Source organism: Neovison vison, chromosome 13, assembly GCF_020171115.1.
Source record: "Neovison vison isolate M4711 chromosome 13, ASM_NN_V1, whole genome shotgun sequence".
NCBI lineage: Eukaryota > Metazoa > Chordata > Mammalia > Carnivora > Mustelidae > Neogale > Neogale vison.
The window spans coordinates 49,193,484-49,212,926 of record NC_058103.1 but is presented as its reverse complement, the minus strand read 5'-3'; the positions used below and the strand labels follow the sequence as shown (position 1 = coordinate 49,212,926).

Here is a 19,443-nt window from a genome sequence, read left to right as displayed (position 1 = left end):
AGGCTTATCAGCCTTATGAACCATCAGCTTTGGTTTATTTGATCTTCTCTTTTGTTTTTCTTTATTTCATTAATGTCTGCCTTTCGTGTCCTACTTTCTATCGGTTTATTATGTTGTTAGTTCTTGAACTTCTGATGTTGGATGCTTAACTCATTCTTTTTGAGATTTTTAAATTCTTTTAAATTCTTAAAATTCTTTAGCTGTCTTCCTCATTTTGATGAGCAGTATTTTGTTATTTTATAATCCCAATATTTTATACTTTCCACTATTATTTCTTATTTGACCCATATGTTTGGGAAAATATTTTAAATTTCTATGTTATTTTTATGGTTAAGTATCTGTTATTAATTTCTAACTTAATTGTGTTATACTCAGAATGTGTTTATCTTTGTTGCCAGTCCTTTGGAATATGTTGAGGCTTGCTTTCAGGACTAGCATGTGATCAGTTTTCATAAATGTACCTTAGTTCTTTTTTTTAAACAAAGATTTTATTTATTTAATATTAGAGCATGCACACAAGCATGGGGAGAGGACAGGCAAAGGGAGAGGGAGAAGCAGGCTCCCTGATGTGGGGCTCTGTCCCAGGATCCTGGGATTATGACCTGAGTGCAAGGCAGTTGCTTAAGCAACTAAGCCACCCAGGTGCCCCTATACCTTTGTTTTTATAAAGAATATATATTCTAATGATCAGGTGAAGTGTTTTATATATGCCTATTTTATCAATCTTGCTGATTGTGTGGTTCAAATCTCTTATCTCCTTCTTGATTATTTTATTTCCTATTCTATCAGTGACTATAAACAGGCATTAAAAACTCCTACTCTGACTAGATTTGTTAGTTTCTTCCTGTGGTCCTGTCAGTTTTTACTTTAATGTATTTTAAGCTATCTTTTAATGTATATAGGACTTTAGAATTATTTTACCTGGGTAATTGAATGTTTTATTATTTTGTAATGATCCCCTCACTCTGTAGTAATATTACTTGCCTTAAAATCTGTTTTCTCAATACATTTACACCAGTGTTCTTTTGGTTAATGTTTGCATGGTGTACCTTTTTCTATCTTCTGATGGTAATTGTGTGTATCTTTGTATCTTAGATGTGTTTGTTATAACCTGAAAATAACTGGATTTTGTTTCTGTCTAACCTGACACTCTATATATTTTATCTGAAGAGTTTATTTAGCCAATTTATACTTAATGTGATTCTGATATACTATTTTTACCAGATGTGGGGTTTTTTTTTTAAAGATTTTATTTATTTATTTGACAGAGATCACAAGTAGGCAGAGAGGCAGGCAGAGAGAGAGGAAGGAAAGCAGGCTTCTTGCTGAGCAGAGAGCCTGATGCGGGGCTCGATCCCAGGACCCTGGGATCATGACCTGAGCCGAAGGCAGAGGCTTTAATTCACTGAGCCACCCAGGTGCCCCCAGATGTGGGGTGGGGTTTTTTTTTGTTTTTTTTTTTGGTTTTGTGTTTTGTTTTTGTTTTGAGAGAAAGAAGGGGAGCAGGAGTGGGGTTGGGGAGGGGCAGAGAGAGAATCTTAAGCAGGTGCCATGCCCAGTGTGGAGCCTGATGTGAGGCTCCATTTCACCACCTGAGATCCTGACCTGAGCTGAAATCAAGAGTTGGTCGCTTAACTGACTGAGCCACCCAAGCTTCCGCAGATATGTTTTATATTTGCCTCTTTCTGTTTCTCTTCCTCCTCCTTCTCAACTTTCTCATTTCAAGGATTGTTTAAGGGGTTTTTTGTTCTTTTTACACCTTTTTTTGTCTTTGTGTAGAAATTATGATTTATTTCTAACCATGTAGTAGCTACTCTATTTCAACATGAATACTTGGCAAAGTTCAAAGGTAATGGTTTTCTTTCTTCCCAGAGAGTTCAAGTACTTTAGAAAATTTCAAGTCCAGTCACCACTTTCCCTAAGTAGTCTTATCCTGTTTCCCTCCCCTTAAATTAAACATTAAAAAAAAAAAAAGTTTAGCCCTTTTTATGGTCTAAATTTACCTACACATTTACCGATATCTTGTCATACTGTTTCTTATCACATCTCAGATCTTTAATTGCAGATCATTTTTCTTTTGTCTGAAATAACATAGCTATTAGAATTTCTTTAAATGAGGGTTATTGGCCAACTGTCTCAACTTTGGTTTGCCTGAAAATTTATTTTACCTTGGTTCTTAAAATACATATATATTTTTAAAGATTTTATTTATTTATTTGACAGAGATAGAGGAAGCACAGCAGGGGGAGCAGCAGAGGGAAAGGAGAAGCAGGCTTCCCACTGAGCAGGGAGCCCGATGTGGGGCTCCATCCCAGGACCCTGGGATCATGACCTGAGCCGATGGCAAGCACTTAACTGACAGCCACCCAGGTGCCCCTAAAATATATTCTTTTACTGGGTATAGAATTATACGGTGACAGTTCTTTTCATTAAACACATTGGCTAATCCTTGGTTGTTACTAATGTGAATTCAGTCATTAGTTGCCATTTGTTTGAAGGTGATTTGTTTTTTATCAGGCGGTTTTTAAGAATATATATTTTTCTTTGATGTTCTGTTGTTTTACTGATGTGTCTTGGTATGGATTTCTGTTTATGTATGCTTAGATCTTGTTAGGACTTCCTAGATCTCAAGGATTGATGATGTTCAGCAGTTTTGCAAAATGCTCACCCTTTGTCTCTTCAAATATTGCCTCTTCCTCATTCTATTACATGTTAATGAATTTCTGATTAGACTAAGTTCTTCTCTTTCTTCATGTCTCTTAACTTCTTTTTTGTATATTCCATCTCTCTGGGCCATATTTCCAGATTACGCAGTTAACTAAGTTTCTTCTTTAGGTTCATCTTGACAGAACAATTTTAGTGGAATGATGGGTTCAGAAGCCAGATTTATTTGGATTGATGAGAAAATGACAGATGAAACAGTGGAGACATTCACTATAGTTAGAATGGAAGTTTTGTTGTGAAGAGAGCCAAGAAATAGGAGAAGGAGTTAAGGGAGGGTTTATTTGTTTTAAAGGTGAGTGATATTAAGGCATATTTGGATATCTATAGGAATGATCTAGTAGAGAAGGAAAACTTGATGATGTAGAAAAGAGGGGATAATTTAAGAATGAAATGTCTCAGAAAACAAGGATCTAAGTCCAGATTTTTCAATTCTTTGATTCATTTATTTTGTACCACCCCATTTAAAGATTAGTGAAAGAGGTTTTGTTTTGTTTTGTTTTGTTTTTTTAATCAGGCTGAGATGAGCCTGCTGTCAATTTAACAAGTATTATTCATGTATCCATTCACTCAATCAATCAACAAACATTACATTTGCCTTTTATGTGCTGGGCTCTGGGAACAGAATTAGAACAAGATAAACATGACCCCTGCACTCACGAAGCTATGGGTTAGTGGTAGTAAGTGGATGCGATGCAGACAAAGGACTTGGAAGGGCAAATAGAGTTCTGTAGGAGAGCATTTAATAGGAACCTTAATCCTTTACCCTTATTCTAGGAGATTACAGAAGATTACATTTAAACTGATTTCCAAAGAATGAGGAGTTAACCAGGCAAATTTTGGGAGAGCATGTCAAGAAGAGAGAAGAGGACAGATAAAGGCCCTGTTGTAGCAAGGAATTTGCAGAAATTTAGCAACTGGAAGAAGACTAGAGCATAGTGAATGAAAGACAAGATTAGATTTGGGAGGGTAGCAGATGCTGTACAGTACAGAATCAGAAGAATTGTAGACTATCCTGGGAGCAGCTGGGAAGTACTGAAAGGATTAATAGTGACAGAATCTATTTTTGTAATATTTCCGTTGTAAAAGTGTGTGCATGAGGCTACTGGAGCCTGATGCCGTTAAACCTTAGAATCATATGGTTACTACACTCCTTCTTAAAATTATGTGCTTACTTATCCATCTAATATGGCTTCTACAGCCAGACAGAATGCAGCTTTCTTTCGAATTAACAGAATGATTTTCTGCTGTGTGTGTGTGTGTGTGTGTGTGTGTGAGAGGGATAGTGGTAGAAGTCAGATACTTGGTAGTCAAGATACTATCTTCTAAAATTTAACAAACCAATGAGAAAATAATATTTAGCGTATAAACAATATATGCATCATATAGCTTTAAAAATACTTAAACTGCTATTTTTTTAAAAGATTTTATTTATTTATTTGACACATAGAGATCACAAGTAGGCAGAGAGAGAGAGGAGGAAGCAGGCTCCCTGCTGAGCAGAGAGCCCGATGCGGGACTCGATCCCAGGACCCTGAGATCATGACCTGAGCCGAAGGCAGCGGCTTAACCCACTGAGCCACCCAGGCGCCCCCCTTAAACTGCTATTTTTAAAACTAGCTTTTTTGAATTATTTTGCAGACCAATAAATTTGGGAATTTGTATAAGGATTTATTTTAATCCCTAAGTTTTTAGACTTAATATAAATAAGATTGTTTCTCTATTTTTTCTCTTTTCATCATAAATGTCAGAATGTACTGTTCTGTTTATGTTATCAGCTTCTTTAGAGATTATTCAGATTCTGAGTTGTCACTTTGACTAGGTAAATTTATCTTGATCCTTAGAGTCTGTATTTAATGAATACCTAACACTATGCCTTGCACATAGTAGGCACTCAAAAAATATGTTCAGTAAATCAAGATATCTGATATAGTGCTCTTAATATACCTTATAAAAATTTCCATTCTTAATTCCTTCCTTTCACCCAAAACATATTGTCCTTTTTTGATATTGCTTTTCTTCCTGACTTTGTCGTCTTTGGTGTTCTGCTCAGAATGTTATTATTTTGCTATTTTCCCTTACTCAGAATCCCTTTGTAAGATTTAATTGCCCTGAGTCTTTTCCTTGAGACTCATACACTTGCTATTTTGTATTCTAGACCTTTCTTGTTTGCCACTTGTTCTTAGAAGATGTCTTTTTCCCCTTCTTTTTTGATCTATCTTCATTTAAATTGAAAAACCCATCTTGGAGCCTGTTTATGTTTTTCTATTTTGCAGCATCTTAATCGCAGTTTTCCCATCCTGAGGAACTATTTAATTGTTGTTGTGTAATTGATAAACATAATTTTATGTATTCTGTTTTTAGTCTATTGAAGACAATGAAGTATATTTGCCTAATGATGAAATTTGGACCTATGATATTGATAGTGCATTATGGTAAGTAATTTTCAATTGCAGAATGTCCAATCTTAATATCATTTTAAATATTTTCATAGATTACAGGGAAATTAAGACCAAACTTAGAACATACTGCAACATTTATTGTCTCCCTTTCTTTTTCTTTGAATGCTTTATTCTCTCTGGCTCTTTCTTTCCCTTGCTCCCTTCCTCTCTGCCATTTGCCATTCCTCTGAAGGCTGAGGCTGCCCCAGAAGGCTTTGCTTTGTTCTACCAATTAATTCCCAGTTCTGGTGATACGAGAAGATTCTGCAGTTTTTCTTCCAATAGGCTGGAAAATCTTTACCATGGATCTTAGGGTTTTTACAGTATTGGCTACCATGGCATTTCAATTGTAATTGTCAGTGACAGTTGTCACTGAAAGAGTACTCATGGAGTTCAAAGGGAATTTTTAATTTGCCTTTCTAAAAAGTCATGGAATTCCATGTTATTCTTGCTGCAGGACCATGCACCTCATGGAAGGAGAACTGCCTACCTCCATGTCAGGAAGTTGTGGTGCTTGCATTAATGGAAAGCTGTACGTTTTTGGAGGATATGATGACAAAGGATACAGCAATCGAGTAATACTTTCTTTCAATTCAGGAATGCAGCAAAATGTAATATTTAGTGTGTCACTTAATCTCACAAGTTTCCACATATTTAAAAAAGAAGATAAGAATAGAAAATCTTGAGCTTACAGGGTTTTAAAAATAGAGTGAATATGCAGCCATTGTGTTCTTCTCTTCTTCCATGTCTTTCTGCTTCGTAGTTAGCTCCACGCTTAGTTGGTGTCTTATAGGGCAGAGCATGATGGGACAGGATCCATTTCAGGATGTCTCACATGTCATTTTTGCTTCTAAAACACGGTCTCATTTTATTAACTTTATAGTGAAAAATCTTACTTTTAAAGAGAAAAGAGTAATATTATTAATTCTTGGATCACATATCCCTCAGACACAGACTTAATTTTTAAATGCCCTCTCTGCTAATGGTGTTCTCCTCTTTTAAAAGCTTTATTTTGTTAATTTGCGAACAAGAGATGGAACCTACGTTTGGGAAAAAATCACCAGTTTTGAAGGACAACCACCCACACCACGTGATAAACTTTCTTGCTGGGTATATAAAGACAGGTAATGCAGCAAAATTTTCTCATTAACTACACTTAAATAAGGGTTATCGCTAGTGGCCGAAATAGAGAAAACTTGAAAGTTTGGATTTTTTTTTCAAGATATAATTACAAACTTGTTTTGATCCTGTTGGTAATGGCAGTTCCGCCTCCTGGATAAGAGCCATGTCATAAAAATAAGCATCATGAAGGCAACTATCTGTTTTTTTAAATAAACTTATCATTTAATTAAACTTCCTGAATAGTTAACACATTCACATGGTTCAAAAATTGAAACCATATTAAAAAGTCAGTAGTGAAAGTTCTGGCTCCACCCCTATCCCCATCCACTCTGTTCCCTTCCACCATACACAAATAATCTTGTGTTCTTAGAGTAGTAGTTCCCAAACTTGTCTGCCATTGGAATCACCTGAGGATTTTTTTTTTAATTCCAAAGCCTAGGTGATACCTCATACCAATTAAATGGTCATCTCTGGGGTTATGATATTTTGAAACTCCTCAGGTGTGTCCAAGATGCAAATAGTTTGGAAACCACTGCCATCAGTGTTACCTTATGCAAATAGAAGCAAATACGTAAGAGTGTATGCATGTACCCCTTTTCTCTCTCTCTTCCTTACACAAATGGCTGTGTACTCTGTACATTCTTCTGCACCCTGCTGCTTCCATTAGTTAACGGTATACCATGGAGATCTTCATCTTTCTGTATCCTGAGAAAGCTGATTTCCTTCCTCCCTTCCTCCCTCCCTTCCTTCCTTCTCTTTCTCTTTTCTTTCCTTTCTTTCTTTTAATAGCTGCATAGTATTCCCCTTTGAGGATATACCATAGTTTATTTGACCTTTCCCCTATAAACAAAATAATACTTATTTCAGTTCCTTTGCTATTATAAACTATGCTTTAATGACTCTGTGTGTGTGTGTATGTGTGTGTGTGTGTGTGTGTATGAATGATTGCAGATCTATCCATTGGATAAAATGAGATTGCATTTATAACTTTGGCAAATGTTTAGTTTGCTAAGGCTGTTGTAACAAAGTTCCATAAACTAAGTGGCTTAAACAACAGAAATGTGCTTTCTCATGTTTCTAGAAACTGGAGGTCCAAGATTAAAATGTCAGCATGATTGACTCCTTCTCTAGGTTTAGAGGAAGCATCTGTCCTATGCCTGTCCCCTAACTTAGGTGGATTAGCTGGAAATCTTTGATGTTCTTGAGCATGTAGAGGCATCACTCTGACCTCCACCTGCATGTTCACAGAGTGTTTGCTCTGTGTATGTGTGTCTGTCTCCAGTTTATCCTTTATGTAAGGATACCAGTCATACTGGATTATGGCCTCCCCTAAGGACCTCATTTTAACTTGATCGCTTCTGTAAAGAACATGTCTCCAAATAAGTTCACATTCTGAGATCCTGGGATTAGGACTTCAACATATGAAAGGAGAAAACAAATCTATAGCAATAGATTCTGCCAATTTTTCCTCCTTAGAAGTGGGGCCATTTTGCATTCTCAACAATGGAATGCTTGTTTCTCCATAGTCTTGCCAAGAGTTTGCTGGCAAAATCCAATTGTTTGTTTGTTTGTTTGTTTGCCAGACTGACAGATGAGAAATATCTCAGTCTTATTTTTTCATTTTCACTGAAAAATATTTTTTGTGGGTGTGAACATATTTTCATATGTTCAAGGGCAATTTTTATTTCTTTTTCTCTGTACTGTTTGTATCCTTTGGTAATCATTTCCTATTTGAGTTTTCCTTTTTATAAACTTGATTTCTAGGAGTTATTTATATATTAAGGAAATTAGTGTTTGACCATGATACAATATGACAATATTTTTCCAATTTGTCATTTGTCTTTTGAGTTTACTTAATGTGTTCTGCATTAAGTGTTAAACAGATTTTTAAATTTTTTAATGTGTTAAACAGATTTTTAAAACTTATTAGATAAGTTTATCAGTAATTTCCTTTTTTATCTTTATCTTTTGTGGCTTCCTGATCTTGAAATCTTGATTAAAAGGTTATATATTAATTTACCTATATATTTTCCTCTAGCACTTTTGTCATTTTATTTTTTACATTTATTTTTTTATTTTTTAAATTTAAATTAAATTAAGTAACATATAATGTATTATTTGTTTCACAGGTACAAGTCTGTGATTCATCAGTCTTATACCCAGTGCTCATTGTAACACATATCCTCCCTGATGTCCATCACCCATTTACCCCAGCCTTCAACCCCTTTTTTCTTATTTTTTACATTTAAATTGTAGATTCATTTGGAACTTAGTCTGTGAATAGTTATGAGATATGGATCCAGGTTTATCTTTTTTTGAATGGCTACCTGTCTGTAACTCAGTTATTTCCCTAGTTCTATCATATATTCACCTAATTTTCACTGGTATTTTGATCTGAGTTTTCTGTTCTGTTACATTGATCGGTTAATGTACAAATACTTCCCTAGTGTAGATATTGAAACTTTACAGAACATTCTTATAGGATGACTGTAAATCATGAATGTATACCTTAAATAATTATCACAAGATGAACTCACATAACTCCCCCCCCCAAGTAAAGAAACAACATCATCAATATTCTAGAATCCTTCATTATGTTCACTCATAATCACTATGCTCATCCTCCTTGCTGAAGGAAACCATTATCTTGACTTTTAGTATCCTAAATTAGTTATTTTTTAATTTTTTATATTAGATATGGCATCCTATAGAATTTATCCTTTTACTGAAATTATATTTTTGAGAGTCATTCATGATGTCATATGTACCTATGGTTTGTTTTCTTTTCTGTATATTACTCTATTTCATGAAATACTACAAAATATTCATGCTACTGTTGATAAACATTTGGGGCATTTCTACTTTTTGACTCTTTAGAGTAACACAACTATGAACATTCTTCTATGTATTTTGGTACATAGGGTAAATATTTCTATTGGGTATGTATCTTTTCATTCTCTCAATAATGTAATCTGATTTCAGTATAGTCTAATTTACCAATCTTTTCTTTATGATGAGTTCTTTTGTGTCTTAGACTTAGTTGATCCCAACTCTACAAAGTATTTTTGGTCTTTTGAAGTTTTTCTTGTTCATATATATAAGAAATGGGAAACAGTATTTGCCCTAGATAGGGAGACTGAGTGATTGAGAGTAGGAGAGAGACTTAACTTTTTACTACACCTTTATGATGACATGATAAAGTCATGATAAAATACATATAACATAAAATTTGCCATTTTAACCATATTTAAACGTCTAATGCAGTGGCATTAATTATAGTCACAATTTTGTGCAACCATCAACATTATTTAGTTCCCAAATTTATCATCACTCCCAACAGGGACTCTATACCCATTAAGCAATACTTTCCCATTCCCCTTTCTCCCCAGCCTCTGGTAATTTCTAATCTACTTTCTATCTCCATGAATTTGCCTATTATGGATATTTCATAGAAGTGGAATCATTCAATATTTGTTCTTTGGTGTCAGGCTTATTTCACTTAAAATATTTTCAGAGTTCACTAAGTTGTAGTATGATATTAGAACTTATTCCTTTTTAAGGCTGAATAATATTCCATTATATGCATTGTGTGCATTTATCTGTTCATCTGATGAACACTTGCTTTGTTTCCACCTTTTGGCTGTGGTGAATAATGCTGCTATGAACATTGGCTTTCAAGTATTGTTTGAGTCCCTGTTTTCAATTCTTTTGGATATATACCTAAAAGTAGAATTTCTGAGTCATATGGTAATTCCATGTTTAATTTTTTTAGGAAGCACTGAACTGTTTTTCCCCAATGAATGTGCCATATCATATTTCCTCTGGCAGTGTACTTGGATTCTAATTTCTCTATGTCCTTACCAACACTTGTTCTTTTCTGTTTCTTTCTTTCTCTTTCTTTCTTTCTTTTTTAAAAATAGTAGCTATCCTAATAGGTGTGAAGTGGTGTTCATTGTGGTTTTCCCCAGGGACTAATGGTTTGACCATTTTTCATATGCTTATTAGCCATTTGTATATATTCTTTGGAGAAATGTCTATTTAAGTCCTTTGCCCATTTTTAAAAATTGGTTTGTCTTTTTGTTGTTGAGTTATAGGAGTTCTTTATTTATTCTGGATATTAATCTCTTATCAGACATAGGCAGGGTTTTTTTGTTCTAATGTTTTGGGTTGGCTGGCCTCATAGAGTGAGTTAGTAAGTGTTCTTTTCTCTTCATTTTCTCTGGGGGGAAGACTTTGAGAAGGTTGGTATTGATTGTTCTGTAAATGTTTGGTATAGTTCACCACTGAAACTATCTGGCCTTGAGCTTGTTTTCTGGGGGAGATTTTTTTGACTACTGACTCAATTATATACATTTATTCAGTTTTCCTATTTCTTCATAAGCCATTTTTTATAGAATCTTTTCAGAAATTATTCTGCTTTATCTAACTTATCCAATCTGTTGACATAGTTTTTGTAGTATTCTCTTATAATCCTTTTAATTTCTATAATGTTGATAGTAATGTCCCTTCTTGTCATTTCCAATGTTAGTGCTTTGAGTCTTCTCTCCTTTTCTCTTTGTCAACCTAGCCGAAGATTTGTCAATTTCGTTGTTCTTTTCAAAGAACCAACTTTTGGTTTGTTGTTTTTCTCTATTTTTCTATTCACTGTTTTGCTTATTCTCCTTTATTTTTCATGATTTCCTTCCTCTTGTTATCTTTGGGTTTAGTGTGCTCTTCTCTTCCTAGTTCCTTAGTGTATACAGTTATGTTATTGATTTGAGATGTTTTTAAAAAAATATGTAGGCATTTACAGCTATAAAATTCCCTCTGAGCACCACCTTTACTACTACCATAAGTTTTGTTTTAATGTATTTTCATTTTTATTCATTTCTAGGTAATTTTTAATTTCCCTTGTGATTTTTTTCCTCCACCCATTGGTTGACATTTTTATTTTCTTTCAGCACTTTAAAGATTTTTTTACATTGCTTTTGGCCTCCATTTTTCTCATGAGAAATTCACTCTCGTTCATGTTTTTGTTCCCCCATGTATGTATTTTTTTTTCCTTTGGCTTTTCTTTATCTGTTTTTTTAATTTTTGCTCCTCGCTGAGGTTCCTATTTGTAGTTTCCTTTGTATTTATCCTTCTTGGAGTGCACTGAGCTTTTTGGGTTGGTGGGTTTACATCTTTCATCAGTTTTAGGAAGCTCTTAGTAATTATCAAACATTTCTCCTAAACGTTTATTTGTCTCTTCTCCTGGGATTCCCGTTATATGACCGAAGACCATTTCGTATTGCTCCACAGAGCTTGGGCTCCTTGGATTCCCACTACCCCCCCCACCAATCTCTTTTCTTCTCTTTGTTTTAATTTGGATACTTTTTAAAAAAAATTTTATTTATTTATTTGTCAGAGAGAGAGAGAGCACAAGCAAGGGGGAAGCACAGGCAGAGGGAGAAGCAGGCTCCCCACTGAGCATGGAGCCCCATGCGGGACTGGAGCCCCATGTAGAACTTGATCCCTGGACCCTGGGATCATGACCTGAGCTGAAGGCAGCAGCCTAACCCACTGAGCCACCCAGGTGCCCCTAGCAGTTCTTTTTCATGGTTCCACATTTCTACTGAAATTGCTCTGTTGTTCTTGCATGTTGTCCACTTGTTACAAATTAGATCTGTTGGCATCTTTATCATAGTTATTGTAGATGCCATGTCTGATCATTCTACTATCTGGGCCACCTTGGGGTCAGCTTATATTGACCTTTCTCTTAATCATAGGTCACTTTTTTTTTTTTTTTGGTCTTTTCATGTATCTTGTAATTTTTTCACCACATTCCAGACATTCTCTGTGAAAGAATAATAAGGTTTAGAAAAAAATATTTATTTCCAGAAAAGGACATGGCCTTTCTGTTTTTCTTGGGCTGCTAGGGTGAGTGGTAGTTTAGTCAGTCTCATTCATAGTTGATTTGTGTTTGGAATTGTTGCAACTGTTGCAACTGTTGTACAATTGCCTTCAAATATTTTGAGGCAAGATCATGACTCTCCTTTGAGCACTGAAGATTATCTAAAGAAGTTAGAGATCTGGAAGATCTCTCCCTGTTTCATAGCCTCATTGGGAGGTCTTTGGGTCACCAGGAAGTTCTCTTTGCTCTCCAGTCCCACCTTTTGCTTTCTGTACCTTGGGAGATCTTTTTCAGCCTTGTACTTCCTCCCTTGGTCTTTTTTTTTTTTTTTTTTAAGATTTTATTTATTTATTTGAGAGAGAGAGACAGTGAGAGAGAGCATGAGCGAGGAGAAGGTCTGAGAGCGAAGCAGACTCCCCATGGAGCTGGGAGCCTGATGTGGGACTCGATCCCGGGACTCCAGGATCACGCCCTGAGCCGAAGGCAGTCGTCCAACCAACTGAGCCACCCAGGCGTCCCCTCCCTTGGTCTTTTGAGGGCGGCCATCCTGTGTGCTATAATGACTTAATATGCTTCTGAGGTATTTCCTTCAGATCTCCTGATCTGGGTGGTTTCTTTTACGAACTCTACCTGTCCTGGATTCTTCTTCCTCTTGCTCTTATACCAGGAATGAGAGTAGCCACACACGGGTCTTTTCCCTTTTATTGACAGTTCATCGCTTTTTGGAATAGTTCATTTAGACTTCTTTGTTGACTTCTCTCTTTGATTTTTTTTTTTAAACTATGTTTTTTTAGTTTACTTGGCTAGTTTAGGTTATTAGGGTGAGAGAGAGGATCTCTTTCAACTTTTGATGAACAGACTGGAAGTAGAATTCTAAAGTGTGTTCTTTTGTATTTGTTTTTCAGATTAATATATTTTGGTGGCTATGGGTGTAGGAGACACAATGAACTCCAAGACTGTTTTGATGTTCATGATGCATCTTGGGTAATCACTGTTTACATTTTCCTCTAATTTAGTATCACTTTAGAGTCTTTAGAAATAATGAGTCCAGTCTTTTTCAATTTAACTTGCCACAATTGACACTATGAAAAAAAATGTGTTTTCTCTTTTTTTGGATTTAGATTCAGTTGGAGGAGTTTCTCTCATCTTCTCTCACCTAGTGGTATTAGCCGTCATGGCTACCGGGAGAGTAATTTCTTACTTTATTAATCACTTGTACCTGTTTCTGTTAGACAAGTAGAGATTTTAGCACAACTTGGAAAAACTTTGCTCACAGATAACCAGAACGGCTGTTGTTGAAATACATCTCCTTTTAGGTGTGTCCACCAGAACTATTCATAGCTCAGGCTGACCTCTGTTTGAGAGTGAGTAGGTTGGTAGTGATATTACCTTTCCTACTTATTCTTACTGGCTAGAGAATAAACTGTTACGAATGAAATAAGACATGACATGAAAATGAAACCCTTTAAAAGACAACTTTAGAAACCATTAATCCCAGCATCAACAAATATAGTAGCTCTTTGCTTTTACCTTTTACTAGCATATATTATTATTGTACATTATAATGTAAATCTATATGTACATTTCATATATATCTTTTTGTATATGGGTATTTAAAAAGATCTCTGTATTTACAAGGTGTTTGCGTTTTTAAAATAAAATATCTTTAAAATTTTGTTACTAATACTCTGGTTTCTCTTCAGATTGTATAAATCTTTTGCCTCTTAAAATTTTGTTACTTACAGTATTACTGATAATTTTCAAAAATATAAATTTTTTACTCATATTTTTACTCATTTTTTTTCTTTCCTAGTACCATTAGGCTAAACCATGTAGTTTTGGGGGTACAAGTAGATTGCATTTACATTTTAAATTAAGTAAATCGTTTAGTGTGTTTAAATTGCCTGACAAGTTCTGACAAAAATGAATCATGTATTTCTGGCATAGAACATAAAACTGACACAGAGGCAAGCTAAAGCAGGAATAGAGGATTTCAACAATCCAGAGATGCTAAATATAGTATAATTGCTAAATGGTTGCCCTGCTGACAATTTTGTCTCTTAGAAGACAAACAAGAGGGTAAGCCCAAGTTTGGCCTATAAGAACAAATTGCTTCGTTAAGTAGAAGTGATTGGAGCTTTTTGGAAAAAGGAACCATGGTCCACTGAAGTTCCTGATTGTAAAGATTAGGAATTCTGAGCATGTACTCTAGGAACAAAGAGTGCAAAATATAAATGTCATTCTGTGCTCTGCAACTTTAAAAGAGATTATTCTTTGAGAGAATTGGAAGATTATCAACAAGTAAAGTTATGACTCACTGCAAGCAATGCTATGAGAAGACAAGTTGCCAGGTGGCTGCTGCGACTAGTCCGGAGGCCACACTTTATGAGTCATGGGTGTGTACTTTAGCTTTATGACTGTGGGAACACTTAACCTCTATTTTTGTAACGGTGTTTATTATTTCACCAGTAAATATGCAATGAAATTTATTACAATAACATAAAGTTCACAAAAGCTTTGAAATATTTTAAAAATTCCTGTTTTAGGAAGAACAGATATTCTGGGGATGGCATAATGATGTTCATGTATTTGATACAAAGACACAGAATTGGTTTCAACCAGAAATTAAAGTAAGTATTGGAAAAATTACCTTTGTATTTGTATATTCATTGATACCTTAAAAGAATATTTTTTGCTAAGTTATTTGGATTTTAGCAGTTGAGTTTATAATCATATAATTCCTTAAGTGCCATCACTAATACTCTTTTTTTTTTAAAAAATCACCTATTTTTCTCCAGGTTAGCTAAGGTTGTCTAAAAAAATCTTCCAAAGTGGGTACCATCATTGTCCTTTACCCACAAGTGTGATGTAATGATGGCACTTTTAAAATGTCCTTTTAGGGCACCTGGGTGGCTCAATCAGTTAAGTGTCTGCCTTTGACTCAGGTCAAGATCTCTGGATCCTGGGGTAGAGTCCCTCATCAGCGGGGAGTCTGCTTCTCCCCTGCCCCTCCCCCCAACTCATGCATACGGGCTCTCTCTCTCTCTCCTCCACTCTTTCTCTCTCAAAAATGAATAAATAAAATCTTTTAAAAAAAAATCCTTTTACAGTCAAGTCCATAATTTTAAAAAGCCCATATTTCATACTCTTGAAAACTACACACAATTAAAGTATGACAAAAATACATTATTATTCTCTTTCATGAACTAGTGAGCAAACCCAAATTCAAATTAGCTTAAGCCATAATGAATTTTTACATAGGGGGAAGGTATATTTTGGAGTGACTCACATAGTAGAAGAACTGCAGGGACTAGGGCCTCAGGAGCTAGAGGAAGTTACTTCATACCATCACAACATTTTCCATAGCTCTTCGTCAACTTCTCTTTGCTTCTCTTTGTGTTCTAGCTTCATTCTATCTACTGCAGACCTGCCAGCTCATTTAGGAGGGAACGTGGTCCTGGCTATTCAGGCAGTCCTTTCCACTGGTGCTGTATTCTCTCAAGGTCTATAAATTAGTCTTAGAAGAGGACTCTGCATATTTGGGCAGGTTCCCACTCTTTACATTGGTCCCTGTTCCCAAAGAGGTGACAGGCTAGGCCCGTGTCTCGGGCTTACCTTAGAAGAGCAGAGGATTGTGGGTAATAGGTCACCAGAACTGCGCCAAATGGAGTGCTAAAGAGACAAAACCAAAACTGTCCACAAAAATGCACAAATGACATACATCCATTTGAATTTTAAGATTTATGTCTTTTGTTAATGAAATAAAAGCATTTTATCTCTATTCAGATAATTTTATGTCCGCAAGCTGATGCCAAGAAACCGTGTAGAGACCGGATCTACTGAAACTCATCCTGGATCTCTCTCAGGCATCTGTTGCCTCTACTTCTTTACAGAAAAACCGGGAGTCTGCAGCTCTTGAAGGCGTATTTGTAGCATATGCTCCTGTCAGGGCACCAGGCTGGCCCACTCAGTGGCGCATGCAACTCTTGTCCTCAAGGTTGTGAGTTCATGTTCCGTATTGGGCTGGAGCCTACTTTAAAAAAAATAATAATAAAAAAAAAGTGGAATGTGCTCCTGAGGATAAGGGAGCTCAGGTAGCTTGTAATTAGTTCTTGGGCTCCTTCTTTCTCTTCTTACCTCAGTCTATAGCCTTCTTCAACATTTTTACACACACCTAACCCTATTTTAGTTCATATTTACCAAGATTTTCAGTGTAATTTCTCTGATGATTTCTTCAAATGAGTTCTTATATTGTTTATATTTAATTGAAAATTCTCACATGGCTGTGCCTGATGTCTCTTCATTTTTTAGAGATGTTCTTAAAATACTTCATTATTCCCAATATTGGGATCAAAAGACAAGGCAGCATGGAGGGTATACCAATTATTGGTGTCAAAGTCAAAAGAAATTGGGTTTGCATTCTAATTCTGTCCTATAAGAGCTGTATACTTTAGATAAGCCATTTAGTGTGTCATCTATAAAATGGAAAGGTTGAAAGTGTTTTTTCTATATGGGATTTTTACCCCTTAAGAGCAATATACTAGTAATCTTCGAGTTGTTTTCACTATTTCAAGCAACTTAATAAGCATTGTGCATTACTTAGACAATTAGACACACAGATTAATGCAAATGCCATTTCTTGGTTTTTGTTTTTGTTTTTAATTTATTTATTTAACAGACAGAGGTTGCAAGTAGGCAGAGAGGCAGGCAGAGAGAGAGGGGGAAGCAGGCTCCCTGCCCAGCAGAGAGCCCGATGCGGGGCTCTATCCCAGGACCCTGCGATCACCATTTCTTTGTTTTTGTTTAGAATTACATGAACTCAGTTTATTCAGAAGCTTTAGGTGGCTAATAAATGCCCTTGACAGAAGTTTGGTATTTATTTCATTATCAATGTGTATATAGTGGAATAATTTTTCCAAAATTTCAGATCAGGAATGAGGTAATAATAATGATTGTGTTTTGCTGGAATGACTGAGAAACAAATTTCAAAAGGTTCTTTCTCACTTATATAAGTGTTAAATTGTTAGTATCTGAATTATTTCTTCCAGTATTGGCTTCAGGACAGTTATTCAAGTAAGCCTGAAAAGTCTTGAGAGTTATGATATTGGCTGTAGAGCTTAAATGTCCTGTGCCCACATTCAGGAGCCAATGCGCTGAAAATGTTGAAGAAGTTCTTTCAGAACTTGGAATGAAATGCATACACAAAGGCACCCACCATGAACACTTCGAAATTATGCAGAAAATTTTTCCTTTAAATCTCATTCATTCATCTACCCATTATATTCTCTCTTTTCCCACCAATCCAAACTTCTCTGGAGAAGAGATCTATATTTTTTCAAAGTAAAGTATAGAAAAGTGTTACCAGTTAATGGGAAGAGTTTTAGTAAGTGATAAAGCAATGTTTGGCTTAAGGCAAGAGTGAAGTCCTTATTGAGGAATTTAAGACTCCCAAGAGTTTGAGGAGGCGGATGTAATTTCTTAGAGTCTCTGAGATCATTGTGTACTACTCATAATATGAACTCTGTGGGGGAGGGGTGTGGGAAGAGAGGGAAGGGGGGAGAGAGAGAGATAATCTTTTTAATTTGATTTTTAAATCTTTATAGTTCAAGCTGAAATTTACATGAAACTTTATTTTGCTAAATAGTGTCAGGTAGTTAAGAAAAACACTTTAAAAAGTAAAGCTCTGAGTAAATAAGTTTAATTTTTTTTAAAGATTTATTTATTGAGAAAGAGCATGCACAAGAGCGGGGGAGGGGCATAGGGAGAGGAAGATGGAGAATTTCAAGCAGACTCCCTGCTGAGTGCCCTTGGGAGGCAGGGCTCCATCTCAGGACCCTGAGATCATGATCTCAGCTGAAACCAAGAGGCAGACCCCCCACTGACTGGGCCACCCCTAAATTTCATTTTTGAAGAACACTGTTTGTCTATAATTATTACTACTCAGAATGAAATTTTGCCTTAGGATTTTTATTGAATTACAGAGGTAATGGTGATCTGGCGGTCAGGTATTTCTCATACTGAGCATAGGAGTGAGACTTCCTTAGACATGTTTCAAGGCTTTGCATTCTGTTTTCTCATCTCTGCTTGCAGGGTGGAGTTCCTCCACAGCCCCGAGCCGCACACACGTGTGCCATTCTTGGAAATAAGGGCTATATCTTTGGCGGACGTGTTTTGGTTAGTGTTTTCATGGAAATGATATTTTTATGTGTGATTCTACTTACATAAATTATTTTCTGATTTGGGGGAACAACAGACTATTCAAATTATCAAGATACTAAAATACTGTTCGGTAACTTTTATTTTCCATCCCCTAAACAGACTATACATGAATCATGGATTAGTGAAGAGAATCCTTCATATCAGTGCATAACCAGAAAAGTTTTTAAAAATTTCTGAACCTTTAAATCCTGTTAGTTTAAACCCATTTCTTCCTCCCCTCCCCCCCGATAAATTAATTGGGTAGCTCTAGATTAATTTTATTAACACTTAGCATTTTTTCTCAATATATAAATTTCTGATGTTTGGTAAAATGGAGATGTCTATTTTTAATCTGAACTTATTTTAAAACCAAAATTTTAGCCCATGAAAGATGTAAAACACAGACTAATTTAACACACTTTTATTTTAGCAAACTAGGATGAATGATTTGCACTATCTGAACTTAGATACCTGGACTTGGTCTGGAAGGTAAGTATGAGATTTAAGTATATTTTAATCAAAAGGCGTGTGTGTGTGTGTTTGTCTGTCTGTCTGTCTCTCTGTCTTTTGGATCATAATTCAAATCTGAGTCTCTAAAACTGAACTAGTATCTTTTTCCTTCAGATCATATGTCTAAGCAAGGAATATACAGATTTAAATGCAGAGTGTGTTCTTTAACTAAATTAAATAAAACATGAGAATACCAGCAGTTGAAAATTGATTATGTAGAAGTACTGGTTTTGTACTAAGTATTCTTGAGAACTGGTCAGAAGAAGAAATGAAGGAACAATTTATTGGGGTCATAACAAGTAAACATAACGAAGTAGGGAAAAGCCAGATTTTAATTGTGGTTCAAAGTATATATTTAACCATAGAATAAATCTATTTAGCTATCACTTCAGCTGTTCGTGTAATGAGATGGAATCAGAGCTATATATTATTCTAAAATAGAAATACTATTAAAAATGAAACTGTGAAATGGCCCCCCCCCCAAAAAAATTATAGCAGATTGTCTTTGAAATCTTGCAATGGAGAAAGTTTTTTTTTAAAGATGGTATAAACCCAGGGTGCTTGGGTGGCTCAGTCCGT

The 19,443-nt window shown here is 35.5% G+C and overlaps 1 protein-coding gene across 1 annotated transcript in view; it reads left to right on the top strand.

Annotated features, from left to right (window-relative positions):
* KLHDC1 (kelch domain containing 1) overlaps positions 1 to 19,443 on the top strand; it is a 51,663-nt gene that overhangs the window by 9,151 nt on the left and 23,069 nt on the right. Inside the window, exons 2-8 of the mRNA XM_044231035.1 lie at positions 5,086 to 5,156; positions 5,620 to 5,737; positions 6,168 to 6,286; positions 13,062 to 13,140; positions 14,703 to 14,786; positions 18,247 to 18,330; positions 18,785 to 18,843. Of these exons, the coding sequence (XP_044086970.1) occupies positions 5,086 to 5,156; positions 5,620 to 5,737; positions 6,168 to 6,286; positions 13,062 to 13,140; positions 14,703 to 14,786; positions 18,247 to 18,330; positions 18,785 to 18,843 (614 nt within the window). The remainder of the gene's footprint in view (positions 1 to 5,085; positions 5,157 to 5,619; positions 5,738 to 6,167; positions 6,287 to 13,061; positions 13,141 to 14,702; positions 14,787 to 18,246; positions 18,331 to 18,784; positions 18,844 to 19,443) is intronic.